The 17,911-nt window shown below is 40.5% G+C and overlaps 1 protein-coding gene and 1 long non-coding RNA gene across 4 annotated transcripts in view; one reads left to right on the top strand and one right to left on the bottom strand.

The window, feature by feature from the left end:
* The window catches only part of LOC105706441 (uncharacterized), a 120,532-nt gene that overhangs the window by 52,103 nt on the left and 50,518 nt on the right, over positions 1-17,911 (bottom strand). For all 3 annotated transcript variants that reach the window (XR_010337248.1, XR_001104824.3, XR_001104825.3), the window contains one exon: positions 14,156-14,334. This is a non-coding gene — a long non-coding RNA (uncharacterized LOC105706441). The remainder of the gene's footprint in view (positions 1-14,155; positions 14,335-17,911) is intronic.
* Positions 7,681-9,983, top strand: LOC135268888 (eukaryotic translation initiation factor 4B-like). Its single transcript, XM_064362122.1, has one exon. It carries the CDS (start codon positions 7,693-7,695, stop codon positions 9,526-9,528), a length of 1,836 nt encoding a protein of 611 aa, XP_064218192.1. The 5' UTR covers positions 7,681-7,692; the 3' UTR covers positions 9,529-9,983.

Consider the following 17,911-nt stretch of genomic DNA (forward strand, 5'->3'; position numbering starts at 1 on the left):
CAAGTAGAGAGGTTAAAAATATCAATACCCAGTAACTCTACCATGATTGAAATTAATATTGTGCTATGTCATTCCAGTGGTTATTTTTTCACGCATATATACACATGTACTGTACATTATATATACAATTCATGTAACTACTACAACCATATGTGTAGTTTACTGTCTTGTGTTTATTTCTAATTTTTTGTTTTTATCTTAAATACTAACACATTAGTGAAGTGTTCTTATTAAATAAAAGGTATAAGATCTAACATTTTACTCTTTTCAGTTGACCCAGCCCCAATTCTTGAACAATACATTAGAATGGAAATGCCATACCTGCAGCATATTAAATTATGTTATATGCCTGGGTCTACTCAAGAGCTTTCTATATACTTCCTTTAATTTGCATTCTATCCAACAGTTATAAAATTATAGGTTTAAGGAACATTGTAATACCAGGCAGTGTAATCTCCACTCCTATCATCCAGCCTTTGGATGGGTGGTACAAATAGTAATAATAATAAACAATAATATAGGATGATAACAATGATAGGACATATCATAGATAAATTACTGGTCTAAATCACACAAACAGCAGTTAATGGTTCCCAGAGTCAAATCCAGGTTTTTGTAAACCCAAAGCCCACACCCTAGTCCACTGTTTCTTTTTAAAATATTATTATTAGTATTTTATAAGTACATAAACACAGTTATACACATACAGGTTTTACATGAAAAGTCTTTTTCTAGACAGATACACAAAATAGCAGTGCCACTAGGAAGGGCAGTTCGGAAGCCTGGAAAGAGATGGAGGTTACTTTGCATGTAGAAGACTTTATAGGTAAATAATTCTCAAATATTTGGAGAAATTTCCTGTGGTAAAGGGAAGCATTAGTTAAGAGAACGTCCTTTGACATTAGACAGCCCTGTATCTGTGTTTGGTTTTGTCAATTACTACATCTTAAGCAATTACTTAAATGCTCTAAGACTCAGTTTCCTTTCTACTAAAAAGATTAAAATAGTGGACACATACAGAGAAAGTAATAATTAAGATAAAACATGTAACACAAGGCCTGGCACAGAGTAGTCATTTAATTAATGCCATCTATTATTTCTATCTCTAATAGTAACAATACCTCAAGATGGTTGGATGTACAGTATTTCTGGCTTCCAATGAGAGCTGTTGTCAAGACATTCTTGCAATGGGTGCTGTTCTACATGAGAGACTCTTATTCACGGTGCCATGACAAGCTAATGTGTCACAACATTGTGTGTATTGTAAGTAACTTTTTACTTAAAAGTTACTTAAAATACTTTACTGAAGCTTTAGGATTGTTTATGTTATAGCTGAATCAGTGTTGTACCTATAAAAACTCTCTCACTCTCTTGAATTATGAAATAATTTTCTGAGTGGGAGAGAAAGGGGTGGAGTTATTTATAGCTATATAGCTGAGAATTGTGGACAACACTGGGTGTGTCAGTAGGAGTGTGCCATGTATGGGAAAAACACAGCATCACAAGCTATAATCCTTTGCTCTGGAGGGCAACTAGTTTAAAGTCAGTAAACATGAAGTTTCAGGTGATCAAAGGGTTCCTTATCCACTGTTTCTATATTGAGTGTCTTTCTGTGTTAGGACCAAGACCAACAAAGGGAAAGGACTCACTGAATGTCCTATGATCAGTTGATAAGTCTGGCAACAGGGATACAGGCTTGACAATTCCAATCTTCTGTCTATCTGAGTGATTTTATTATTTGCTCTTATGTAGTATTTTTTGTTCCTGGGGCTCAATAAGAAATTACTTTACCCATGTCACACTAGAAAGAAAATATGAGAGCAGAAAGTATGTGAAATAAAATAAATGATGAGATAGGACCAACATTCACTTCTTGCTGCTACATTTCCAGATGCTCTCTGTTTAAAAATCCTCTATTTCATAGGGTACAGGTATTTTCTCTTGGAACCAACAAACTATGTTCTAAGAATGTATCCCAAAGATTCAATTCAAAAAAACAAAAAGGCAGAAGCACAAGGTTCATTCTTGGCAGAACAAACTGTAACAGTAGAAGACCCAAAAAGTGACAGATGTCCACCAATAAGGGACTGACTGAATAACCTAAGATACATCTACCTCCTAGAGTACAATGCAGATATAACAAGCAATGAGAACTCCCACTCTATTATGCAGTGATCTCCAAAATATATACTGTTAAGTGAAAAAAATATGTTCAGCTACTGCTGCCCAATATGGTAGGTTCTAGCTACTGATGGCTATTTCCTCCTGATATACAAAGCACATTCATTCCAGCTCAGTAGCCCCAAAGGTTTTAATTCATTCTAGCATCAACTCAAAAGTCCGAAGTCCAGAGTCTCATCTAAATCAGTGATGGGTGAGACTCAAAACTCAATTCATCCTAGGGCAAATTCCTTCCTGCTGTGAGCTTGTGAATCAAAACAAGCTGTCTACTCCCAAAATACAATGGTGACACAGGCGTACCGTAAACATTTCCATTCCAAAAGGGAGACATAGGCAAAAAGAAAGGAGTAACAGGCCTCAAGCAAGTCCAAAACCCAACAGGGCCAACAACATTACATTAAGTCTTTTTTTTTTTTTGAGACAGAGTTCCCTCTGTCACCTAGGCTAGAATGCAATAGCATGATCTTGGCTCACTATAACCTCTGCCTCTAGGGCTCAAGTGATCCTCCTGCCTCAGCCTCCCGAGTAGCTGAGACTACAGACATGCATCACCATGCCTAGCTAATTTTTGTATATTTTGTAGAGACAGGGTTTCACCATATTGCCCAGGCTGGTCTTGAACTCCTGAGCTCAAGTAGTCCACACGCCTTGGCCTCCCAAAGTGCTGGGATTACAAACGTGAGCCACTGTGGAAGGGCCATTAAGTCTTAAAGCTAGAGAATCATTCTCTTTTGACTCCATGTCCTGAATACAGGGCTCACTGGGATTGGAACTGGGCCCTCAAAGCCTCAGGCACTCCTACCTCTATGGATTTGCTAAACTCAGTCTACTAAGCAGCTCTCACAAATTGGAGTCTCATGCCTGCAGCTTTCTGAGGTTGTAGTTGCATGCTCGTAACTACAGATCTGGGGTCTCTGAGATGGCCATGCTCCAACAGCTCACTAGGCATTGCCCTAGTAGGGGCTCTTTGTGGTAGCTCCATCCCTGTGCAAGTCTCTGCCTGGATCTCCAGATTCTGAGACATCTTTTCAAAGCTAGGAGGAGGAAGCCATGCCCTTACAGCTCTTGAACTCTGTGTACCTTCAGGCACCATATGGATACAACTAGGGTTTACAGCTTGCATCTTCTGAAGCTGTAGATTGAGCTACACCTGGGGCCACTTGAGCCACAGCAACTGGGGTGGCTGAGGAGCACTGTTCTGAAATGTGGGAAGCAGAGACCCAAGTCTCTCTTTGCAGCAAGCCCATGGAGGGCATCCTGGGCTTGTCCCCCTATAGCTTTGGGTCTGTGATGGGAGGGGCACCCTCAAAGATCTCTGAAATACTTTTGGGGCCTTTTTCTCATTATCTTGATAAATAGCATCTGGCTCCCTTCCATCTATGGTAACCTCTTTAGCAAATAGTTGCTTGGCCACAACCTAGTATTCTCTCCTGAACACACTTTGTATTCTACATGGTCAGGCTGTAAATTTTTCCAACCTTTTTTTTGTTGTTCTGCTTCTCTTTTAATTACAAATTCACAGTTTAAGTCATTTATTTCTTCTCACATCTCACTATGTGTGGTTAAAAGTAGCTATGCAGATAGAGATACAAGATGGCTGATCACTAGCAGCTCGGGATTGTAGCTCCCAGTGAAAGCACAGAAAACAAGAGGACGCCACACTTTCAGATGAATTTTTGTTGCTCACGGACCAGGAGATTCCCAATGGAGGAGCCCCACGGGTCGCCAGCGTGACTCTTGCGGCCAGCACGGCGGTTTTGCCAGCGCCTCGGCGCGGCGGAGATCCCCGGGAGCCAGAACGGAGACTCCCGGGCAGAAGAGCACCATCAATCTTAACACTGCTGTTTTGGCCGGCACAGTGGATTGCTCAGATTTCAGTGCTGGGAATCAACAAGTTGGACGTCCACTCAGAGACCTAATTAGAAAGTCAGTAATTATAAAGACGACAGATGGATAATTTATAATGAAGGGAAGAAACCAGCATAAAAAGGCTGAGAATACCCAAAATCAGAATGCCTCTCCCTCTACAGGGGATCACAGCTCCTCATTAGCAACGGAACAAGGCCTGATGGAGAACGAGTGTGTTCTATTAACAGAAGTAGGCTTCAGAAGGTGGATGATAAGAAACTTCTGTAAATTAAAAGAACTTGTTCGAACCCAATGCAAAGAAACTAAGAACCTTGAAAAAAGGTTTGACGAAATGTTAACGAGAATGGACAATTTAGAGAGGAATATAACTGAAATAATGGAGCTGAAAAACACAACACGAGAACTTCGCGAAGTAAGCACAAGTTTTAACAGTCGAATTGATCAAGCAGAAGAAAGGATATCAGAGGTCGAAGAAAGCTTTACCAACTTAATGACCTGAATGTGATGAAGAGAATGAATCCAAGTTGGAAAATACTCTTCAGGATATTATTCAGGAAAACTTTCCCAACCTAGTAAGGCAGGACAATATTCAACTCCAGGTAATACAGAGAACACCACAAAGATATTCCTCAAGAAGACCAACCCCAAGGCACATAATCGTCAGATTCATTAGGGTTGAAATGAAGGAGAAAATACTAAGGGCAGCCAGAGAGAAAGGTCAGGTTACCCACAAAGGGAAGCCTATCAGATTTACAGCAGATCTCTCAGCAGAAACCCTACAAGCCAGAAAAGAGTGGGGGCCAATATTCAACATCCTTAAAGAAAAGAACTTTCAACCCAGAATTTCATATCCAGCCAAATTAAGCTTCACAAGTGAAGGAAAAATAAAATGTTTCGCGAACAAGCAAGTACTTAGAGATTTCACCACCATCAGGCCTGCTTTACAAAAGCTTCTGAAAGAAGCACTACACATAGAAAGGAACAACCAGTATCAGCCTTTCCAAAAATATATGAAAAAGTAAAGAGCATTAACATAATGAAGAATTTACATCAACTAATGGGCAAAACAGTCAGCCAGGATCAAATGGCAGTATTAAACTCACATATATTATTATTAATCTTAAATTTAAATCGACTACATCCCCCAATCAAAAGATACAGACGGGAAAAAGCCAAAACCCATCAGTATGCTGCATCCAGACCCATCTCACATACAACGATACACAAAAACTCAAAACAAAGGGACGGAGGAAGATTTACCAACCAAACGGAGAGCAAAAATAAATAAATAAATAAAAAGCAGGAGTTGCAATTCTCACCTCTGATAAAATAGACTTTAAAGCAACAAAGATCAAAAGAGGCAAAGAGGGACATTACATAATGGTAAAAGAATCAATGCAACAAGAAGAGCTAACGATCCTAAATATACACGCACCAAATACAGGAGCACCCAGATACATAAGACAAGTTCTTAATGACTTATAAAGAGACTTAGACTCCCACACAATAATAGTGGGAGACTGTAACATCACATTGTCAATACTAGACAGATCAACGAGACAGAAAATTAACAAGGATATCTAGGACTTGAACTCAGACCCATAACAAGTAAACTTAATAAATATTTATAGAACTCTCCACTTCAAATACATAAAACATACATTCTTATCAGTATATCGCACCTATTCTAAAAGTGACTATATAATTGGAAGTAAATCACTCATCAGTAATTGCATAGTATTTCATAGGTTTAAGTGAAATATTGGTTGGCTGCTTGTTTGTTATTTTCTTCCCTTATTCCTTCCTGTCTCCATTGTTAAGCACAATTATTGGCATAAAAGAGGTTTTCAATTCCCATTTTTAGACTGCATTCTACCCTGGGCAATAAAGCAATACTCTCGTTCTCTCTCCCTCTTTCTCTTCCTTTTTCTTCCTCTCCTTCATTCTTTTTTTTCCTTTTTTCTTTCTCTCTTTCCTTCTTCTAAAAAAAAAAATTAGCATAGCCATCATGGAAAACAGCATGGGAGTTCCTCAAAAAACTAAAAATAGAAATACCATATAATCCAGCAATCCCACTTCTGGGTATATATTTAAAAGAAAGGAAATCAGTATGTCACAGAGATATCTGCACGCCCATATGTATTGCAGCGGTATTCACAATAGCCAAGAAAAAAAAAAAGCAGCTATGCAGCAGCCTGAATGCTTTGCTACTTAGAGAGTTCTTCCATCAGATACCCTACTTCATCACTCTTAAGTGCTGGATTTCATAAAGCCCTAGAACATGGAGGAAATTCAGCCAAGGTCTTTGCTACTTTATAACAAGGATGGCCTTTACACCAGTTTCCTACATTGTTTCTCATTTCTTTTTTTTTTTTTAAATGGAGTTTCACTCTTGTTGCCCAGGATGGAGAGCAACGGCATGATCTCAGCTGACTGCAACCTCCACCTCTGGTGTTCAAGCGATTCTCCTGCCTCAGCCTCCCAAGTAGCTGGGATTACAAGCACCCGCCACCACGCCCGGCTAATTTTTTTTTTTTTTTTGTATTTTTAGTAAAGACAGGATTTCACCATGTTGGCCAGGCTGGTCTCAAACTCCTGACCTCAGGTGACCCACCTGCCTTGGCCTCCCAAAGTGTTGGGATTATAAGCGTGAGCCACCATTCCCAGCCTGTTCCTTATTTCTGTCTGAGATTTTATCAGAATGGCCTTTACTGTCCATATTTCTACCAACATTCTGGTCACAACCCCTTGAACTACTTTAAGGCTTTAGTATCTAAGAAGATTCAGACTTTTCCTACAGCTCTCCTCTTCTGATACCTCACTGGAATTGCCATTATAGCTCCATTTATGGCAGTCTAGGCTTTTTCTAGCCTGCTGACTCAAATTCTTCTAGCCTCTACCCATCATTACTCAGTTCCAAAGCCGATTCCACATTTTCAGGTATTTATTATAGCTACAGTCCATGTCTCTGAACCAATTTTCTGTGTTAGTCCATTTTTGCTCTAACAGACTGGGTAATTTATAAAAAAATAAAATTTATTTCTCACAGTTCTGGGTCCAAAAGCATGGCTTCAGCATCTGGCAAGGGCCTTCATGCTGCACCATAACTTGGTAGAAGAGCAAGTAAGCACATGAGACAGAAAGAGGAATTAGGGCCGAACTCATTATTTTCATCAGGAGCCCACTCTCATGATAACTCACCCACTCCCACAATAACAGCATTAATCCACTCATAAGGGTGGAGCCCTCATGAGCTAATTACTGCTTAAAGGCACCTCCTCTTAATACTGTTACAAAGGCTGTTACATTTCAATTGGAGGGGACATTCAAAGCATAGCACCCAGCAACCTCTTCTGTATGTGATGCCCCACCAAAGGTTAGGGACTGGTCATTGTATAATCCCCATGCCTGTTCACTCAACAACCCCTCTTGGTGATGATGATGAGGATGATGATGGTGAAATTGAAATCCTCTGCCTGGGGCCAAGAGACCTTGGTATGTGGATCATGTGAACTGACTGGCTTTTAAGGTGGCAGACAGACAGCCTTATTCAGAATAACAGGTGTTTCCTCTGGAACAATGATCTGGAGAGTAGGAAACTAATGTTAACAAAACGAATTATAGCTCTTTCCCTCTCCCAACATGGCGGCCTCAGCAAAAAAGAAGAATAAGAAGGGGAAGACTATCTCCCTTACAGACTTTCTGGCTGAGGATGGGGGGACTGGTGGAGGAAGCACCTATGTTTCCAAACCAGTCAGCTGGGCTGATGAAACGGATGACCTGGAAGGAGATGTTTCAACAACTTGGCACAGTAATGATGACGATGTGTATAGGGCGCCTCCAATTGACCGTTCCATCCTTCCCACTGCTCCACGGGCTGCTCGGGAACCCAATATCGACCGGAGCCGTCTTCCCAAATCGCCACCCTACACTGCTTTTCTAGGGAACCTACCCTATGATGTGACAGAAGAGTCAATTAAGGAATTCTTCAGAGGATTAAATATCAGTGCAGTGCGTTTACCACGTGAACCCAGCAATCCAGAGAGGTTGAAAGGTTTTGGTTATGCTGAATTTGAGGACCTGGATTCCCTGCTTAGTGCCCTGAGTCTCAATGAAGAGTCTCTAGGTAACAGGAGAATTCGAGTGGACGTTGCTGATCAAGCACAGGATAAAGACAGGGACGATCGTTCTTTTGGCCGTGATAGAAATCGGGATTCTGACAAAACAGATACAGACTGGAGGGCTCGTCCTGCCACAGACAGCTTTGATGACTACCCACCTAGAAGAGGTGATGATAGCTTTGGAGACAAGTATCGAGATCGTTATGATTCAGACCGGTATCGCGATGGGTATCGGGATGGGTACCGGGATGGCCCTCGCCGGGATATGGATCGATATGGCGGCCGGGATCGCTATGATGACCGAGGCAGCAGAGACTATGATAGAGGCTATGACTCCCGGATAGGCAGTGGCAGAAGAGCATTTGGCAGTGGATACCGCAGGGATGATGACTACAGAGGAGGCGGGGACCGCTATGAAGACCGATATGACAGACGGGATGATCGGTCATGGAGCTCCAGAGATGATTACTCTCGGGATGATTATAGGCGTGATGATAGAGGTCCGCCCCAAAGACCCAAACTGAATCTAAAGCCTCGGAGTACTCCTAAGGAAGACGATTCCTCTGCTAGTACCTCCCAGTCCAGTCGAGCTGCTTCTATCTTTGGAGGGGCAAAACCCGTTGACACAGCTGCTAGAGAAAGAGAAGTAGAAGAACGGCTACAGAAGGAACAAGAGAAGTTGCAGCGTCAGCTGGATGAGCCAAAACTAGAAAGACGGCCTCGGGAGAGACACCCAAGCTGGCGGAGTGAAGAAACTCAGGAACGAGAATGGTCGAGGACAGGAAGTGAGTCGTCGCAGACTGGGACCTCCGCCATATCTGGCAGAAATACACGAAGGAGAGAGAGTGAGAAGTCTCTAGAAAATGAAACACCCAGTAAGGAGGAAGATTGTCACTCTCCAACTTCTAAACCTCCCAAACCTGATCAGCCCCTAAAGGTAATGCCAGCCCCTCCACCAAAGGAGAATGCTTGGGCGAAGCGAAGTTCTAACCCTCCTGCTCGATCTCAGAGCTCAGACACAGAGCAGCAGTCCCCTACAAGTGGTGGGGGCAAAGTGGCTCCAGCTCAACTATCTGAGGAAGGACCAGCCAGGAAAGATGAAAATAAAATAGATGGGATGAACGTCCCAAAAGGCCAAACTGGGAACTCTAGCCGTGGTCCAGGAGACGGAGTGAACAAAGACCACTGGAAGGAGTCAGATCGGAAAGATGGCAAAAAGGATCAAGACTCCAGATCTGCACCTGAGCCAAAGAAACCTGAGGAAAATCCAGCTTCCATGTTCAGTTCTGCGAGCAAGTATGCTGCTCTGTCCGTTGATGGTGAAGATGAAAACGAGGGAGAAGATTATGCCGAATAGACCTCAACATCCTGTGCTTTCTCCTAATTTCTCTCCACCCTGGAACATTCGAGAGCAAATCAAACCTCTATCCGGACAAGACAAAATAAAACACCATCTCCTGGAGACCTTTCTTACCTTTTTTTTTAATGGAATTCTTTTGCATGCTGCTGCAGCCTTTAAAATATTGAAGTAACTGGAGAATCGCCAATATAGCCAGAGAGAGACTACAGCTTTTTGTGGAAAAGTTGTGGTGCATTATGTCACCATGCACTTGCCAGTGTGATTAGTGCCTAGGGGCCTCCATTGAGCAGAAATGGTAATGACAGTGATAAAACGTCTGGAATCTGATTGGGCAGTAGGGGAGGGAGGTACAAGGAAAAGTGTGAAATTTCTACCTTTTGGGTTTTATCCTGTTGTGGCATATATGAATTCTCAAACATTATCTGAATAAATTTTCCACTCTAGGAAACGTAGATTTAGCCTCAAGTTGTTTTAGTTTCCACGAGGCTGCCAGCCCCTCCTCATATTTAATTCTGAGTTTTGGGGGCCAGCCTAGGGGAAATTCCTTTTTTTTTTTTTTCAACCCCCCAAGGGGGTAGTTGGGAGTGAATCTATAGCTCATAAAGAATAGGACTGCATTGGACCAAAACAGATGGGAAAAATCGTGGTTTGAAAAGAAGCTTTTGAGAGGTGATGAGTCATTTTGCACCAGGTAATAGGGGAAAATTGTGTGACCTCCAACAAACATGAATGGTTATTTCCTGGAGCCGGAAGCACTTAGGGGTCATAATTCCCAGTGTTTTTGTGTCCTGGTTTTACCCTTTCTAAGCACCATCCTTTTTGAAAGTTTGAATATATCTACATTCTGTTGAAACCTTGAAAAAATTTAGACTCTTGTCACAAAGTTCTTCGTGCTCCTCTCAGCCTCCCAAAAAGCTGTCTCTAAGTCACATAGATGACCTCTTGGGCATTTTCTCTCAGCCATGGAGAGCTGTGAAAGGAAGAATCACTGCTTTTCGCAAGCAAATCTTGATGTCTTTTGGTTCTCACTCCTTGTCTGCTCCTGATGCTTTGACTCCTTTTATAGATCAGAGTGCTCTAGAATAATGGATGATCTTGGGTGGTAAATAAAGGTGGATAAATAGGAAAAGGGACAGTTAAATTGGGAGCGTTTCTTACAACCTTGAGTTTTTTCCCCGCCCCAAGTTTCCTTCTCCACTGAAATGCCACACCAGTGCTTGTTGGATTTATGAGGTGGCCAGACCAATGTGTGTTTTCTTTTTCTTTTTTTTAAAGCTTCCCTTGAGAGAATAAATGGTAATGGAGAGAACTCTTTAACAAGGTCCTGGTTTCTCTCGCAACACAGTAGCTAAACTTGCCTGCTTTTATGTGCAGTTTTGTAGGAATCAGCTTGGTAGACAGTATTAGCGGAGAAATGACACCTTGATCTTGGTTTGCAAGCCCTTCTCCCATCAGCCCTAGATTAGGTCCTGTTCAGCCATGCAAGGGTGTTGGTTTATGCGTGCTGCAGCAGTGGGCATAATGAATATAATTTACCCAGTGGACAAAGGTGTGTACCAAATGAATTCAAATAATTGGTGTGGATTGGCCAGTAGCTAAGAAGTGGGCTTTTAAAGAGATACTGAAGATTGAAAGGTTTTTTTTTTTTTTTTTAAAGAAAAACCATTGATTGTAGATAATGAAAAGCTAGGGTTTGCCCTCTTCGTGTCTACTCTCCTTCCAAATAGTTGTATCCAAAACGCTTTTTCCCTCTCCCCGACCTTGCCCCATTAAAATATAAGCGGGGATTGGTTAATGTTCCTCTCCTGAATACATGTAAAATTTGTACAAAAATATCTTCTATGAAAAATGATTTGTAATCTGTAGACTTATTACCTGGGAGATGTCTTGAGATGTAAAATCCCATCCTTTGGGTTGTGGGTTTTTTGTTTCCTTCAAATAAATCTGATCTTTAAAAAAAAAAAAAAAAAAAAAACGAATTATAAAGGCAATGTACTCTAAGTTGTATCTCCTTTAATCTTAACATCTATTCAAGTAACCTATTATTAAATACATAGTTTAGATCAGGTTATAGGAAATTAAGAAAGGTTGTGTAAACCAGAGAAACTGCTTTAATTATTGTCTCCTCAGGAGTGGAGTCTGGAATTTTACTAAAGCTTTTCAAGTGTTCTGAAGCCTCCAGGAATCTCAATGTTCTAACCTCCCTAGAAAATAACAATCAATGCTGCTCTGGTTTTTGCTTTATTTATTTATATAATGATCTGTATATTAAATTATAATATTGAAAATTTTAAAACACTGTGTATGATAAAATAAATCATTAAAGCTTATCTGAGTAGGCTAGAGTAAATATGTACAAATTATATGGAGCTAATTCTCATGCTATATGAAGCATTCCCAGTAGCCAATATGGAGAGAGGGTCTGATGATGTTGTGGTAGGCACCCTCTAAGATTGTCCCCAATGATCCTTATTTTTTTTGTGTATTCACTCCCTGTGTAATCTGTCCCATTGTGTGGGCTAGAGTTAGTGACTTGCTATTAAAAATTAAAGTATGTGAGAAGGGATGGGATGTTACTTCTGAGATCAAGTGACAAAAAAGCTGTGTTGTGCTTGCTAGGTACATTCTTATCGATGCTCTAAGGAGAGCCAGCTGCCATGCTGTGAACTATCCATGTGACAACTGATGTCCCTACCCAAGAACCACTGAGGCCCTGAGGCCTGCCAACAGCCATATAAATGAGTTTGGAATTGGATCTTCCCTTCGTTGAGCCTTGAGATGGCTGTAGTCCCTACCAAAACCTTGATTGCAGCCTTGTGAGAGACTCAGAGTCAGAACCTAAACTGTGCCATAATTCCTGATCCACAGAAATGATGTGTATTAATACGTTTGTTGCTTTAAGCAGCAAAATTTGGAGGTAATTTGTTATGCAAGATAGCTAATACAGATATAAACAGAGAATTCATGTATAGAGCAATATACATGCCCAAGAAACGTTTGAAAACACATTCGCTAATGAAAACAAAATCTTGGATAGATATTGTTTTGCTGAAAAAAGGCAAGCTGCAGAGCCATATGGGTGATGGGAGCTTAAAAATCCCATAGAAGGGCAGGATGCCTGACCTAAGAGAGTCATTGGGACTCACCTTTCATGAATGCTGGTGCATTTTTATTTCATCTATTTCCACAGCATTACCAGGAGGTAGAGGTAATGACCTCTATGTGATTTAATAGCTGGAGAAGCAATGATGTTTGTAGGTTAAGTAGTCTGGCTGGGGAGCATTCTACAATAAGTAGAAAAGTAAAGACCAGCACCCTATAAGTCCCCATGCAGACTGTATGACGCTGAGCTGCATATCACACCATAACCAAGTAAATCTTGCTTTCCTGCTGATCTGAGTCACTACCGAAATCTGTATCTTCACCTCTGAAGCCAGGCTGCTAGTTCTGCCTCTCTTTCTGATCAGAGAATCTTGTTGTACATCAATTTCCTGCTCTGTAAAGACAAAGGAATGTTTCTAGGTCAGTGCTTTAGAAAGTAAGAGTTCCCGGGCCAGGTATGGTGGCTCACACCTGTAATCTTAGCGCTTTGGGAGGCAGAGGCAGGCAGATCACCTGAGGTCAGGAGTTCAAGACCAGCCTGATCAACATGGAGAAACCCCATCTCTACTAAAAATACAAAATTAGCTGGGTGTGGTAGTGCATACCTGTAATCCCAGATACTTGGGAGGATGAGGCAGGAGAATCGCTTGAACCCAGGAGGCGGAGGTTGCAGTGAGCCAAGATTGTGCCATTGCACTCCAGCCTGGGCAACAAGAGTGAAACTCCGTCTTAAAAAAAAGAAAAAGAAAAAGAAAAAGGAAGCGTTCCCAAGACAACCTACATCATGAGGAATATGCACTCTCTAATAGAGGGGCTGGTGTCACACCAAGGATGAATACTTGAAGGGACAGGCTCCAAATACATACAGATTGGGGATGCATAGACTATTTAAAAGATACTGCCAAATCAGTCTGGAAAGAGGTTGTACTAAGTGAAATCCTCTCTGCCAATATGAGGCAGAGTAGATGTTCCCACATGCACACCTCACTGAAATCCTCAGTGGTTTTTTTAAATACTTTGATAACATGACAGGTGGAAATTGTCTCATTGTCGTCACATTTAACTGGATACTAAGGTAATTTTTAAATAATTCCCTATTAAACAAATACTCTGTTAATCATCATTATCACCATTTTTTTTTAATGCAAAAAGGGTCCAGGTTACAAATGCAGCCTGACACACACAATAAGCAACAAGTAGAGCCTGCAGGTTTTCCTAGGGCTACTGCTGGCATTAAGGCTCTAGTGCGCGTGTGTGCATGCGTGTGTGTGTGTGTATGTGTGTGTATGTGTGTGTATTTGTATGTGTTTGTGTGGTCTCTGGTGGTTGCTAATGACAGTGCATTTGCCTAGAAGATTAAGAATGTCTCTCTGGGATACTGGTTGAGTTCAAGTTTAGAGAGGAGCTGGATCTACATGTTCTGGAGTCTTTTTGAATGACACAAGAGCTGGACCACAACTTACTTCTGAGCAGGCTGTAATCCTGTCCCCATGTTGGAAAACCAGCCTGTCTGTGACCTTACCTGCTCAGGTCAGGGAGGATCCCTCATGCATGGAATATGTGGACGTCTGCATAAATCTACTTCTGAACACTGAAGCTGGGTGCTCCCATCTTGCTGCCATCAGTTGTAGAGATCTGGGAGGCTGCATCCTCTCAGCCACCTAACTCCACAGGTTCAGTCATCTGCATAAAAGCACTGTGCTGGGAGATAAAAATTTGTGAATTATCAGCACATGTTTGGCACATTGTGTATTCACTCATTCAGTCATTCCTTAGTTAACAGTTAATAGGCATTAAGGCCAAACTCTACACAATGCCTTTCATTAAGTTTTAAGCTTCCCCAGAATAGAAATAAGAAAGTGAAGTGTGGAAAGGAGGGTGTGGTAAATTCAGATGGCAGATCTAAGAGATGGCTCCTTCCCACTAACAGATTAATTATAGAGACTCTTATCACTGATGACTGTAAAACATAATTCAGTGCCATGGACCCATTTCTACATCTTTAATGTCCTCTTTACATAAATTCTCCCATTTGCAATCAATATTCTATGAAGTATTCTCAATACTCAACTTGCATTCCTCTGCACCTCCCTACACCTGAGTCTTCATTTCTCATCTAATGGGGCTTAGTTCCCTCACTCATCCACTGAAATGAACTCTGCCAAGTCTACAGCCACCTCTTTGTCACATTTATAGATCAATAGTGTTGAAATAAATGTTCAAATGGAGATAAATAGGTATTTCCCCAGGAGGAAAAGGTTTCCCTCCTCCAAGACAGAATTCATTTCTTGTGTCTATAGACAAGATTGTATGCAATGCTGTCAGCTTCCTAAAAGGTAGAGCTGTAGAACAGCTTTCAGAGTCAGATAACCAGAAGGCTGAGCTGTAGACAATATGCTTTCAAATGAAGCATACATTTTACCTGACATATCTTATACTTTTGCTTCATTGACAGGGAGTTCATAAATAGATTTATTTTATGTCAGCAATAATTTTTATGGCTACTTCAATAATATTGCCTTATCTTTTTGTTATTTCTTTCTCAAGGGGCACCAAGTAGGCAATGGAATAATGTGAAATTACAATGCTATTTCAAACTTTGCCACGGTTAAATATATTGTCTAAAATCACTGTCAAATATATCACCATTAGAAAATATAGTGGTAGTGAAATATAATTGGGGTGATAGGGAGCGCTTTTGCAGTTTCCTGATAGTTAAGTCAAAATTCTTTTACTATACCACTGAAATAATGATGCTGGAATTATTGTGGGATATGCCCATTAAGTAAAATATTTCAAGTTTCAAATAAGTATGCACAAATCCATACTGATACAAGTAAATGTTTGGCAAATTAATAAAGAAAAGCGTGTGAGAAGACTAACTGTCTTTATAGAATGATTCCAAATAGTATTTGTAGCTACTAACCCTCCAAGAGGTGAAGCTTAATTCTGCTCCAACCCCTGAATGCAGGTCACACTTAGTGACTCACTTCTCAGGAACAGAGTACGTGAATTGAAAAAGTTATCATACACTGGAAAACTTGGCAAACACTTTAACTATGTGATCAAGGTTAACATCACCAGTAAGGTCATGTTGCCATCATGTAAACCCAAATATGATGTGATAAGAAGGGCACATCAACTCTGTGGGGTTCTTTCTCAAATTCCATACTGCTGGCCTAATCATGAGAAAAACAAAACAGATTAAGGCTGTACTCCTCAAGACTGTCAGGGTCAATAAAATATTCTGAGAGTTCCTCATATTGTCAAGCAGAGAACTACCATATAACCCAGCAACTTTACTCCTAGGTACATACTCAAGAGAAATGGAGACCGATGTCTACATAAAAAGTTGCACACAAATATATGTGGTGCCATAATTCATAATGGCCAAAAACTGAAACAGCTCAAGTGTTTACCAGTTGATGAGTGGATAAACAAAATGTGGTATATCAATACAAAGGATTAAAGTATTGATACATGCTACAAAATAGATAAACCTTAAAAACATTATGTGAAGTGAAAGAAGCCAGATACATGATTCTATTTTTATGAGACGTCAAGAATAGGTAAATCAACAGAAACACAAAGCATATCTGTGGTTCCTGGGACTGGGGGTGAAAGCGGGGATTAATTGCGTTCCAGTATGATGGGACATTTTAGAGTGATGGAAACATCTAAAACTCAGCTATGGTGATGGTTACATAACTTTTGTTTACTGAAAATCATCAAGTTGTATCCTTAAATGTGTAAATTTTATTGTCTATAATTATATTGCAAAAAAGCCTGGGCTTCTGTTATACCTCAGTAATGACCAAACTTTTTCATACAAAGGCCTTGATGCCATGTTTTCTATACCCATGAATGTATATAAAACTGTAGCTGTATCCTAGCCCTGCTGACTGTGTCCTAAGTAACTCCAAGCAATGACAGTTTCTCCCTGCCCCATTGCCACTACCCACCATGCCGACTCAGGCTTCACTTGTGTGAAAAATTCAGTTTACACTTGATCACTTCCACATCTTCCAACTGTGGCAGAAACTTGAGAGTGAGTCCACGACAGTGCCCAGGGCCTTCACTCTAATATGACATCAGCATTGTTTGCTTTTTTTTTTACTCCTCTTTGGACTTTCTCCTGTGACTCTACCTGAGGAATCTAAATGGCATTACCTCTCGGGGTGTCAGTATGGCAATACTTATCAAAGGGCTACATAGGTGCACACACTTTGCACCAACAATTTACCTTCTAGAAGTTTAACTTCAGGACATTGTGAAGGATGCTGATAAGCATCTAGTTATAAGGACTATCATTCTGAAAATTCTCTTCCTTTATTTCTGGGCCTGAATTTAGAAAGAAAGACCAAATGGGACACAAAATTGTGAAGGGGCAGAAGGAAGCAGAGGGAAATTCTGTGCACACACACACAAGAAGTGACACATACACACACGTACAGCAACCAGGTTCTGTTATTACAATACTAGAATTCTTCCAAGACAGTTGGTAGGGCCGTCAGAGGACACATTTGGCTCACCAGTGTAAACAGGTACAAGAACTGTGCCCTTCAGCCACGCACAGACTCTGAAAAGATGTCTTCCACACAGTGTAAATAACAGGGAATGTCAGAACACTCTGAATAACACAGGCTTGAGAAAACTGATGTCATAGCCATAGGATGGAACTCTAGAATTCAGCAAAGCAAGTTTTAATGAAGACAATGATGAGAGGTGATTTACTGCCCATAAGATTAGCAATGATTCACATTATTTCTAATGTGTGAAGACACAAGGTCCTTACATACTGTGAGGTAAGGAATATAAGTTAGCAATAATATTTGGAATTCATTATGTTAATATAAGATTTTACAGTTTCCAGGGTTTTGAAAAAACACTTCCAGGGACTTTTTTTTTTTTTTCACAGAAATGCTTACAAAGATATTTGCTATATATGAGGAAGATATTAAGTATACTATTGTTTGTAACAGGAAAAAATGTTAAAGTAACTACATTTTCATGACTAGAATACTAATTAAATGAATTTTGGGGCACCCACATGATGAACCACCTGGTTGATAAAAAAAGAAAGAGACTAATATTTTGGGGCCAAAGAAATTTAAAACATTATTATAGAAATGCATTTGTATGCAAAGATGATCATAATGAAGGCAAATGTGGGCCACAAAGATCATTTAGTGGCCAAGATGCATTTTTGCTTATATGGGTCTGTAGCTATTTATCCAGAGGTTTGAAAGCATAAACATAGAAATAATCATTTTGTGCT

Source organism: Aotus nancymaae, unplaced genomic scaffold, assembly GCF_030222135.1.
Source record: "Aotus nancymaae isolate 86718 unplaced genomic scaffold, 86718_ANA_hifiasm-v0.15.2.pri h1tg000004l, whole genome shotgun sequence".
In the NCBI taxonomy this organism is placed as follows: domain Eukaryota; kingdom Metazoa; phylum Chordata; class Mammalia; order Primates; family Aotidae; genus Aotus; species Aotus nancymaae.

Coding starts and splice junctions, on each gene's coding strand:
- LOC135268888 (XM_064362122.1), top strand. CDS start 7,693: ATGGCGGCCTCAGCAAAAAAGAAGAATAAGAAGGGGAAGACTATCTCC.